The sequence below is a fragment of the Tasmannia lanceolata genome, unplaced genomic scaffold (assembly GCF_043159265.1).
Source record: "Tasmannia lanceolata isolate RefF3 unplaced genomic scaffold, GAP_Taslan_0.1 ptg000011l, whole genome shotgun sequence".
Classification (NCBI taxonomy): Eukaryota; Viridiplantae; Streptophyta; class Magnoliopsida; order Canellales; family Winteraceae; genus Tasmannia; species Tasmannia lanceolata.
Genome location: NW_027518688.1, coordinates 13904567 through 13916146, shown reverse-complemented (window position 1 = coordinate 13916146; position 11580 = coordinate 13904567). Strand labels below are relative to the sequence as shown.

Below are 11580 nucleotides of genomic sequence, written 5' to 3'. Positions count from 1 at the left end.
ATCCAAGGAAGACAGTCGATCCCAGAGTAGCTATGAGGATTTCTATAGAACCAAGTGGAATCGCCTTACGGGACTTGCAACTACACGAACTTGTGTGCTACTTTATGCCCCACAACTCCTAACGGAAACATATTTTTACTTGACGTGGGTCCCACCCACTAGAACAATAATTAAATTGATACATCTTTGTATAATGATGTAAGGACCAAGGTTTTAAATTTTGACGGAAATCAGAAATTTCGGCCCTTTCGGTCCAGACCGAAACCGAAACGATCTGAATCTGAAATGGTAAATTTGAGCGAGATTATAGATAAAATATTATTATTTTATTTGTTTACAGAATTTCAGCCGAATTTTCAGCCCAAAAAACGGCATTTAGCGTCTTTCTACCCAATTTCAGCCGAAATTTCAGGATTTCAGCAGAAATTTTGGTTTTGGTTAGGTCCGAATTTTAAAACCTTGGTAAGGATTAGTAAGGTGAGTTCTGGGCCATTGTCAATCTAGGTGGGGTCCATTAGATGGACAAAATCATTGACCAATGACTAGAATTCATCCCTATTACCATGTATTTTAGAAATGCAAATCATAGAATTAGGATTGTCCACGCTGTGTGCTTATTTTGAATAAAAATTAGGTGTGTGATATGTTATATGTCCAAATCCAACGTGAATAACTTGGTAGCTAGGGCTGAGACTTAACCCAACCCAGTCCGACTTGAAGACCTGACCAGAAGACCCGATTGAATGTAACCATAATTTGGTTTGACTCATTGTCTACGTACGGTTATGGCTTTTGTGACTTGCATCACAGGCCAACTGCAATGGATAGTTTGCAAGGGGAGCTTCCGGGATTGAATTATACATGGCTACTGGCTAATCCAAACGGGGCTTTTATGCATGGGATAGCAAGCTGGGGTATTTTTTATCCATGGATAGGCTTGCTATCTTCAGTTCATGTCGGGAACACTCGTAATGGATACGGGTTTAATCAAGAAAAAAATTACAAAAACGGGAGTAGTAACTAAACCAGGAACAGCTAATTCTAATCCAGGCAGAATTCCATCTACATCCTGCCTTTCCTTTTCTAAAACTTCCAAATAGATCCCATTTTTCCAGGGCATTCTCGTCAAATCAGCCTTCTTTGCCCCTTCATATGCGTACGTTTCTCCGCAATTAGATTGAACTACATACGGATTCGTATCCTACGCATATACTACATTTTAAAAGCACATACCCTTAAAAACACCTTCTTTGCCCCTTTATATGCGTCCAAAAAATATCTCGCACGTGTCACACAATGCATCATTACCAATGGGTTGTTGTTGTCTTCTCCAACAGAATACGAAAATTGCAGTCGTTCCTCTTTATGTCTCCTCCACCGCCACCTCTCCCAATGTCGAACTTTGCCTCAATCAATGTCCCCTTTTGGCTGGCCTCGTGTTGTTCTCTGCATGTGGCCCTTCATGCACAAGATTTCTTCTCCCCTGGCGCAAGAAACCCAAACAGGAGAAGTGGTATCTATTAAACCATCTCATTTTCCATTTCCAGCAATCTTCCTTCCTCTTCAGACTTCATTTCCTGGTATGTTTTTTTTATTATGTGATTTCCTTTTGCTTTTGTTACCTGTGTTATAAAATTATGATTCTTCTTTAAATCAGTTGCATTCTTGTTCTAGATCCCTCTGTCTAAATGCTTGATTGTTTGTGCTTGTTCAAGCAATGTTTTGTTTTTTCTCTCTCTCTTTTTTCACTTTTTGGCCTTACCCAAAAATCATAGCATCCCAACAGATGGGATTTGATTGATTTACTATAACAACCCTGATTTTTGGACAATTTTTTTTTTAACCCGGATCGCTAAAAAAAGAAACAAGCTAAAACTCACAAGATGTAACAACTATTGAATATCTACTTCACTTTGAATGACCAACTTCAAAATCAAGTAGTCCTACTAACATTAAATATAAAAAGAGACATATCAAGACGGGGTATTCTGTCAAGGCCACATGGCCAAACCAACCACTCTGCGCACTCTATTTAGGGTTCCCCATTAGTACTTGTCTCGTCATCGTCCGACGTCGCAAAACCTGTGGGGTGTATTTTGGTGTTAGTTTCGAAAAACTAATTAGGTCCCTTTTTTTTTTTTTTGATCGGTAAAAAAAAATTAAAAAAAATAAAAAAATAAAAAAATAAATCCTTCCAACTAATACAGATAAAAAAATCCCTTAGCCCCAACTAATACAGATAAACAACATTAAAATTAAAGCCTTCTTTGCCCCTTCATATGCGTCCAAAAAAAAAATAAAAATCCTTCCATGACTCTCTTCTTGTCACGTTGCCGCACCCATCGATGTATCTATTATTTTTTCCTTATCTTCAAGAAAAATTACAAAACCACAAGACCTTGGATTTTTTTCCATAGAATATTACTATGGAAATTTTATTTTCTATAATTTTTTTCCCAAGACCTTCAATTTGAAGCATATAAATAAACCGATAAAAAACTAAAGGCTATTATCATATTTTAATATTTGCACTAACTTACCTTGTCCTTTATTATTTAACCAGCTGTCAAAGTTTATTAGGGACACCCAGCGCCAATGTGCGTGGCAATCAATCAGGCCTATTGATTTCTTTTGGCGTCAAGTACATCAGCCCCACTTTATTTATTTATTATTTATTTATTGTTTTGATCGGTATCAGCCCCACTTTAGTCAATTGATACATTGGCTCTGTCCCAGTAATCAAAAGCAACAGCAACGGATATGTCACTTCCCTTCCCAAAAAGGCCTCAAAATCTAATTCTAATTAAAAAAAAAGGTAAATTAGTGCAATTATAAAAAACATGGCAATATAGCCAAAGCTAAAACGAGGCAATAAAAAAAAATGGCGGGCTCCACACCATCGAAATGCAAGGTATAAAATGGTATGCCCCACCCTAATGCTGGATAGAGATGGTGGACCCCACCCCAACTCATCAATAACATCAGGTTTCAAATGGTAGGTCCCACCCGATGCATATGTTTGGAGAGAAATGGTGGGCCCACCACATCAAAACATTAGATGTAAATATGGTTTTAAATTTCGGATTTTGATCAACACCGAAACCGAAATTAGCAAAACCCGAAATGGTATCGGATTTCGACCGAAATTTTCTCTTTTTTATATTTTGTCCGAAATTTGAGAAAGTCAACCCAAAAATCTCAAATTTATTAATTGGGAATTGCTAGCGTCCATTGCAAAAGGCATTTTGCGGCTGGTCTGTCATGTCAGACCACCCACCTCGTGAATGGAGACAAAAGCTGTTGTCTCCATTCACGAGGTGGCTGGTTTGAAATGCGGTAGACCAGCCGCAAAATGCCTTTTACGATGGACCCTAGCAAATCCCTTATTAATTATATAGCATTTTCGGCCTAAATTTGATATTAAATAATATATTATTTCTTAGTGGTGTACACGATTTCGGCCGAAATTTTGAAATTTCGAGCGGTTTCATGAGGGTCGAAACGCATTCCGAAACCAAAATTAAAAACCATGGTTGTGAAATGGTAGGTTCCATCCCACACAAAATATGAGGTGTAAAACTGCGTGTCAACATCGTTGTAAGATGGTGGGCCGCAGCCTATGCATGTGTTTAGGTAGAGACAATGGGCATGCCTTTCTTATGTGGTGAGCCTCACTCATGATAGGTTATCATTATCAAATGTTGGACACCACCCTATCTAAACAAAAACATGTGATATTTTCCATTAAAATTTTTTCTAGGGACGAAATGGAAAGAAACATTTTTAGTGTAGATGATAGAGATAGATAGATAGATGTTTGTCTTAAAGGGAATAGAGAGGTAGGCCCCACTAAGAGCCGAACGGTTAGATTCTAAAACAAGTGGGTCCCACTCAGACTTAAAAATACAAAGCTGACCTACTCTCGTGTACCTGGACAGAGTGCCAGCTCTCAGGCACAGAAAAAATTCTCAGTTTTTTTAGGCGAAGACGGTTAGACGACAAACGCACCCTCTTCGTTTATCCCTAGGCACAAGTAAAAATTAACTCCTCTCACTAGCCGGTCATTCCCCAATAAAACTGGCAATAACCGGTTGCCATTCCACCTGCCTCTCCACCTGACTCGGACACTACTTACATACCTCTGTTTCTCTTCACACATCACTGCCCGGACACATTACTCCTCCTCAGCCCGCGTACGTTAGCTTCGGCGTATGTTAGCATCTTTTTTTTATTTTTTTCTCTCTATAGAACAGTGTAAGAATTCTCATAGCTAGGGTTTCATGTAATGCGAATTTTCACTAGTATTTAATGCCTCTGTTTTGTTTCTTCTCAATCGAGTTCTCTTGACTCTCTTTGTTTTTTTTTTCCGATCTATTTGTTTTGATCTTGTGAATTTGATCCTTAAAAAGATTAGTTGATTTTCTGTTATTTTCAAATTTTCGTTTTACCGTCGTTTGTATGGTCTGTGATTCTATTGATTTCATGAAACAATGTATTTTTGGATATTCAGAATTATAAACTGTAGGCTGATTTGATTTATGAATTTTTTTATTTTCAAGGTTTTGAGTTATTGTTGTGTGATACCATGCTATTGTGCAATTTGATTTCTCATTTCTTGAATAATGTCTTATTGTTCTTAATATGATTTTTGCAAACTTGCATTATGATTATAAAATTAGTAGCATTTTGGGGTTGATTTAGTCAATTATAGCGTCCCATTTCTGATTGAGTCAGGGTTTTATCTATGCAATTTGATTTTTTTTGAATACTTGCATTATGATTGTAAAATCAGTAGCATTTTGGGTCTAAATAATGTCTTATTGTTCTTTATATGATTTTGCAAACTTGGATTATGATTATAAAATTAGTAGCATTTTGAGGTTGATTTAGTCAATTATAGCGTCCCATTCCGGATTGAGTCAGGGTTTTATCTATGCAATTTAATTTTTTGGACAATGTCTTATTGTTCTTAATGTGATTTTGCAACTTTGCATTATGATTATAAAATTAGTAGCATTTTGGGGCTGATTTAGTCAATTATAGCTTTCCATTTCGGATCGAGTCAGGGCTCTATCATTTTAGTTTATGTGATTGGAATTGTGAATTTTCATCTAATCCTTGCTAAGATATGTGGAAAGTGTTGAAAATATGTTCGTCATTGTCGTAAGGTATGATTGTCCGAAATTGCTTTTATGCTTAGAATGCGCTGGAGAAATACAAAATTTCAGTTATTATGTGATACCATGCTGTCCTGCAATTTGATTTCTTGAATAATGTCTTATTGTTCTTAATATGATTTTGCAAACCTTGCATTATGGTTTTAAAATTAGTAGCATTTTGAGGCTGATTTAGTCAATTACAGCGTTCTATTTTGGATCAAGTCAGGGTTTTATCATTTTTATTTCTTTGATTGGAATTGTGAATTTTCGTCTAATCGTTGCTAAGATTTGCGGAAAGTGTTGACCAGATGTTCGTCATTGTCAGTTTTGAGTCATTGCTAAGGTTTGGAGGAGCAGATGTCTTTTATTCTGAGTCATTTTTGTTGACTAGTTTCTTCCTTTGTATCTGGATTTGTTAATATTCAATAGGTTTCTTTATTCTACCGATGAGTTTTCGTCAATTTTAATTTGGTTCCGTACTTCGGTGGAATGCAGATTTTTAAACTTTTGAGACATTGTATGATCACTTTTCTCATTTTTGGAAAAGTTGGAGAATGTCGACGGCCGTTGTGGATGTATCTCAGGGTACAGATGTAAGGAATAATGATACACAATGTACTGTCCCTGACGTTGAAGAATATGATTTCTCAAGGTTACCGGAAAAGACCAGAACACTGACTATAGAACGACAGAGATCTTGTGATGAAAGGTCCCTCAGTGAGCTATCTATTGGTTTATCCCCTCACTATTCTTGTAGGACTACCGAAAATTTTCGAATTACGGACCACCTTGAAAACATGTATTCTCCCACTAGAAGGTCCGGTATGAATACACCTATTTCACAGAATCTTTTTGAGACACATCCCATGGTCGCTGAAGCATGGGAAGCTCTGCGGCGTTCTTTGGTATACTTCCGTGGCCAACCAGTTGGGACAATTGCCGCATTGGACCATTCTGAAGAAGCACTTAACTATAATCAGGTATACTGTTTTCCTTTAATACATTACATATTTTGTCATGTTACTGCCAAGGAATAGACACTTGTTAGTTGTTACCCAGTCATGGTTAAATAAGTGTTAATGAGGAATGGTGACACTCTGAGGGGTCCATTCTCTTGTCCTGTATTTATCTACAATTATCCATCTGTTAGGTGAGGGATGCATTAAATTTGATGCAAGGCATCAATAGGTTTTGATCAATCAACTAATGCTTTACCATTCTATTCCTCTCTTCTCATACATATCCTCCGTTCTTGATAATGGCATTCTTCTCTGTTTTCTTGAATGATATAGATTTCATTTGGAGTTTTAAAAGAACATACTCAGTGTCTTTTATTTCACAGGTGTTTGTGAGAGACTTTGTGCCAAGTGCCTTGGCATTTTTGATGAACGGAGAACCAGAAATAGTTAAAAATTTTCTTTTGAAAACTCTTCGCCTTCAATCATGGGAAAAAAAGATTGACCGATTCAAGCTTGGAGAAGGAGTAATGCCAGCTAGTTTCAAAGTACTCCATGATCCTGTTAGAAATTATGAAACTCTAATTGGAGATTTTGGGGAGAGTGCGATAGGAAGAGTTGCTCCTGTTGATTCTGGATTTTGGTGGATTATTTTGCTTCGTGCATATACAAAATCCACAGGAGACTCTTCCTTGGCAGAAAGGCCAGAATGCCAAAAGGGCATGCGTCTTATTCTGACTTTATGTCTCTCGGAGGGGTTTGATACGTTCCCCACTCTCCTTTGTGCTGATGGCTGTTGTATGATTGACCGCAGAATGGTGAGTATTTCTTTTTTCTTTTTTATTTCTATCATGTGCCTCATGATCAGGCATAGATTTTTTGTTATGCTCTTCTACACTACTCTTGTTTATCTATTGATTGGATAACTTGCTTTGTTGATTATGTTTTAATACATGAATAGGTTTATATGTTGGTTTGATAGGGCAAAATAATGGGATTCTCATATACAAATGAAGTTTGATTTTGCTATAGCTACATTGATGATTTGAGATATTTAAAACATGTTGTGCTTGAAATAAATATCTGTTCAAAACCAAATTGGTATTGAATCAAAAACAAAAAGGAAGAAGATAAAGCAAGAAAAACCTCTCCTGATGTACTTTACATATCTACTCAACTCAACTCAACTCAACTCAGTCTTTGTCCCAAACTAGTTGGGGTCGGCTAAATGAATCATTTAGAAAAATTTCATGAAGAAAGTGAAAGGAATCTTCCGGCTCTAATCCTCTTTTTACTCCATCAACTTGGCACGAGTCGCCTCTTTTCACTGGAGCATCCAAAGGCCTACGTTGGATATGTCCAAACCATCTTAAGCGGTGTTCTCTCATCTTCTCCTCAATTGGTGCCACCCTGATGTAGAGAGGGTCCCGGCCAAAGATTGTGGGTACTATTTTGTGTAGGATAGCTATTTTCTTTTCATCATTTCTATATTATAGGGCATCTGCTTGTATATGTAATAGTCCATATGAGGGGTAGTTTTGTCCTTTTATGCTGGTGGGGATTAGTATAAATAAGGAGGGTTTTGTCATGTTAAATGACTTTCACAAAACATTGAATTGGAGAATTAGGGTTTTTCTTCTTGGAGAGAATTCCAAGTTGTTCTATCTTTGGGAGTGTTCTAGGAGCGAATTTCCGAGTGATAATTCGGCATCTTGGACTCCTCTATCTTCCCTGTTGCAAGCAGGTATTTTACATTTTTTTTTTGTGGAGTTTGTTTATCTTTATTGGTTGCAAGATACAGGAGATCTGTTTTGCAAACGAAATCCTCTAGATCCGAACAGTTCTGCGCCTTGCCTTATATTTGGTTGAGTTAATTCCTCTAATCCAGGTTTGAATTGGTTTATTAGTGTTTGAATTGCAAGAAAGCTTATCTCAGTTTCAGAGTATTTAGAGGTGAAGTTGGCTTATGAAAAGAAGTTCCTATTGAATCTTCAACCATCATTAATCTACGGGACTTAGTATACTGTTTGGCTTTAATTCAAAGATGAAAAGGGAAGAGGCCTCAACCTACTAGCACGGTTACCATTTGCTAAAATTCTAGTATGAGAGCTCCATGTCTCCTCATTATATTAACCAAGGGATTAACATGCTATTGGTGAAATTACAACTTGGAATCCGTGGCTAAGTAGGAATTAATTCCAAAGTAATTCCCCCAACTACTCTCAAACAGTTTTCACCTTCTGCTTTTAATAAACTCCATTGAACCTTGCCACCAAGACCTGTTGTCTTGATTGGGAACCTAGCTACAGCATCACATATATGTGATTGCTGCCATTCCTCATGGGAAGATCCAATACATGGAATTAGTCTTTCAGTTGCTTGTGAAAACAACAAGGCAAGGAAATCCCAATGGCTAGCTCAGGCATGGTTTGAAATTTCGGTTTCGGACCCAACTGAAATCGATTTTTTTTTTAAAATTTCGGTCATTACAAATTTCGGCCGAAATTTTAACTGAAATCCGAAATTTCAGGATTTCGGTCCAACCGAAACCGAAATATTTCGGCTGAAATTTCGGTTTTCGGCCGAAATTTAAAACCATGAGCTCAGGGACTGTTTGTGTTAATGCCAAAGAGACCTGCTAGCAACCGGTAACATTAGTTCTTGAGCCCTGGAAAAATATTTGTACACCCCACTAGGAGAACTATCCCAAGCCATTTTAGAGCAACTGTAAGGTGCTGAATGGGAGACTAGGGGATATGATTCTTGGGTATTAATGCCAATGAAATCACCAAAAGTCAGAGAGCCAATTGAGGCATCCTCAACCATTGGATTTTCTTTGTGAATTTCACTTCCGCACAATTTTACCTACGTCACACCCCCACCTTTTTACGAATGTCTTCATTTTTAATTCTATCTAACCTTGTGTGGCCGCACATCCATCTAAGGATTCGCATCTCTGCTACACTCATCTTATGCACATTCTCTAGTGATATATAATTCTTTTCTTCTTGCACATATTTCCATTCTCTAGCTATTTGGAAAAGAACGGATACAATTACTACTTTCTGAACAAAAACTTGAATATGAATATGAGGTCATTGTAATAAGCTTGCAAAACTCTAATTAACGATTTTGTCAATGGATGCACTTCCAACTCTTAACTCAAATATCCTAGCTTTTATTGATACGACATTGATTATTGTTCTCTGCTTGTTTAAAGCTTAACACACTCATAGAGTCAATTCTGATGTATGTTCATCGTTTTTCAAGCAAGGGTGGACACAAGTACTATAACTCGAGCCATCAATTTCTTTAAAAAACATTTGCAACCCCATCATATTCTGTAAAAAACACTTGCAACCCCTTTTTACAGTTTAGCTTCTTGCTGATAATAGCTATGACTAGCTAGGTATTAAGTTATCTCTGATATGGTGGAAATAAGATAATGGAAATCAATTTTTTGTGTCTACTTACATTATCTTTGTTTTGAATCCGCATACATGGACTCTCCTATGTCTATTCGGGTGTTTGCCTTTGTTCTTGAGTGAAGAAGGTGCAACTAGAAACATTGTTTACTCATACTTGGACAAGATCTCAACCAAGGTAAAGCAGATCGATTTTTCCATTATCACTAAAAATAGAATGAAAAATCAAGTCCTGTTAGTTTGACAATATGTGTCTCTTTTTCTTCACTGTTTCCAATCCATCTTTCATTATTCTCTATCCCCACATATTTTGAATGGCAACCCCCACGTTTTTCCTCCCTTCAAAAATTCTCTTCCTTCGAGTATCGTTGGCATTACTTTCTTTTATTTTCTATTGTGCACGTCACTTGAGGCTCACATTAGCACACAACTTAAGTGACTTGTTATTGCAAAAGATGGCCCGTCTCATTACTTTATTTAAGCTGCAAGTTGGCACCCCAACTAAAATTAGGATTATTTTGGTATTCTTTTCTCTATTTCTGTTCCTTCCCTTTAAAAATCACAAAACCCAAACCCCACTCCACCCCACGCAACCATTGGTTTCTTCACTTATTTCTTTCTTCCATCTCTTTCTACCTTCATTCTTCCATATTACATATCACTCTATTCTCTCTTTCCCCTTTCTCTCATTTTTCTCCCCCTTTACTCGCTTCTTATTTTTGTACATCTCACCTATTTTCCTCTGCTCTTTTTCTCTTTATATGGCTTCCAATTCCATTTTCCCTTTTTTGTTCATCTTCTTTTCTAAAGTTGTTGCACATTGATTTTAATATACCAAATTTCTTAAGTGGAGCCATATTCTATCCATTGCTCTTGCCCGATGGACAGTTGGACATATCAATGGGGTTGATCTTCATTTCATTTGGTATTTTAAAAGGAAGGTGGCAATTTCACCACTGGAAAAGAGAAATATTCCTTTTGTAAGAAGAACCTTTAATATGATAATTGCCATTAAAAAAAAAAAACCTTTATTATGATAATTGGATGGCGAAGGATCAACTTATCATCGTGTTAATCAACTCGACTCTGACGCCTGGATTTTTTGCGTAAGTTATGGACATCTCCTCCTCCTGAGATATCTATATAGCCCTCCATGAGGCTCGCATCTTACAATTATTAATGCAGCTCCAAAAATGTTTAACAAGAAATCTCTCTCGAAGTCTTTGAACAAACTAAAATGGTTGTTTGATCAGCCTCCTGTGGTCCAAAACTCGTACGAGAAGGATTTGATCTGCTGAATGCTTATGGGGAGATGATTACGTGATGTTCAACACATCCATCTTCATACATTTAGAGTTACCCACATTCTTGGAACTGTGTTCTTCTTCAATGTGATGGTCTCCTCTCGGCCACCAAGGCTTCTGCAATGCTTCCCACAGCAGTCTTCTCCGCATGGAACCTTTAAGGCTCTATACACTACTGGTTACTTCGTATGTGGTCATGGAAGGGGTCGTGACTGAGGCTATCACAAAAAACATGTAGTCGCAGAGTTCCTGTAGTCCTATCTGCTGGTTTGGATAGTTTGGTGCTTATCCTGAGAAGAGTGCTCCTCATCATGCCATTTTTTTAAAAAAAATGGCAATATAAAATGGCAATATATATTGAAAAAGGGAACCGAGAAGGTCACTAGAAATACAAAAGGAAAAACAGCAAAGGACAGCAAAAAATACAAAGGAAAACAGAGCCGAAACTTCTCACGGGGGAAGGAAATCAAACCACTCCAACCCCTCTTTGTGTACTCCAGATCGAGCGAGAGAATCCGCCTCACCATTTGCTTCACGTCGAACATGCTTAAAAACCATGGACGCCCCTGAATGAGATCAGAAATTTCCTCAAAGTAACTAAAGAATCTTCACGGGAGAACCACTTTCCTCGATAACCAACTAATAACATTTGAAGAGTCCTCTTCCACAATCACCCTGTCATAAGCTTCAGCACTCAAGTGCTTTATTCCCTGATATGCCGCTCGAACTTCAGCTT

The 11580-nt window shown here is 37.4% G+C and overlaps 1 protein-coding gene across 4 annotated transcripts in view; it reads left to right on the top strand.

Moving 5' to 3' along the window:
* Positions 1 to 1344: 1344 nt before the first annotated feature.
* The window catches only part of LOC143886452 (putative alkaline/neutral invertase B), a 61337-nt gene continuing 51101 nt past the window's right edge, over positions 1345 to 11580 (top strand). The window contains exons 1-3 of one of the 4 annotated variants that reach the window (XM_077390426.1): positions 1345 to 1580; positions 5655 to 6139; positions 6502 to 6933. In XM_077390426.1, coding sequence (XP_077246541.1) covers positions 5714 to 6139; positions 6502 to 6933 — 858 coding nt within the window. In that variant the 5' untranslated portion in view covers positions 1345 to 1580; positions 5655 to 5713. Of the gene's footprint in view, positions 1581 to 3995; positions 4255 to 5654; positions 6140 to 6501; positions 6934 to 11580 lie in introns of those variants that run through there. The other 3 variants (XM_077390425.1, XM_077390424.1, XM_077390423.1) reach the window with 3 other exon arrangements.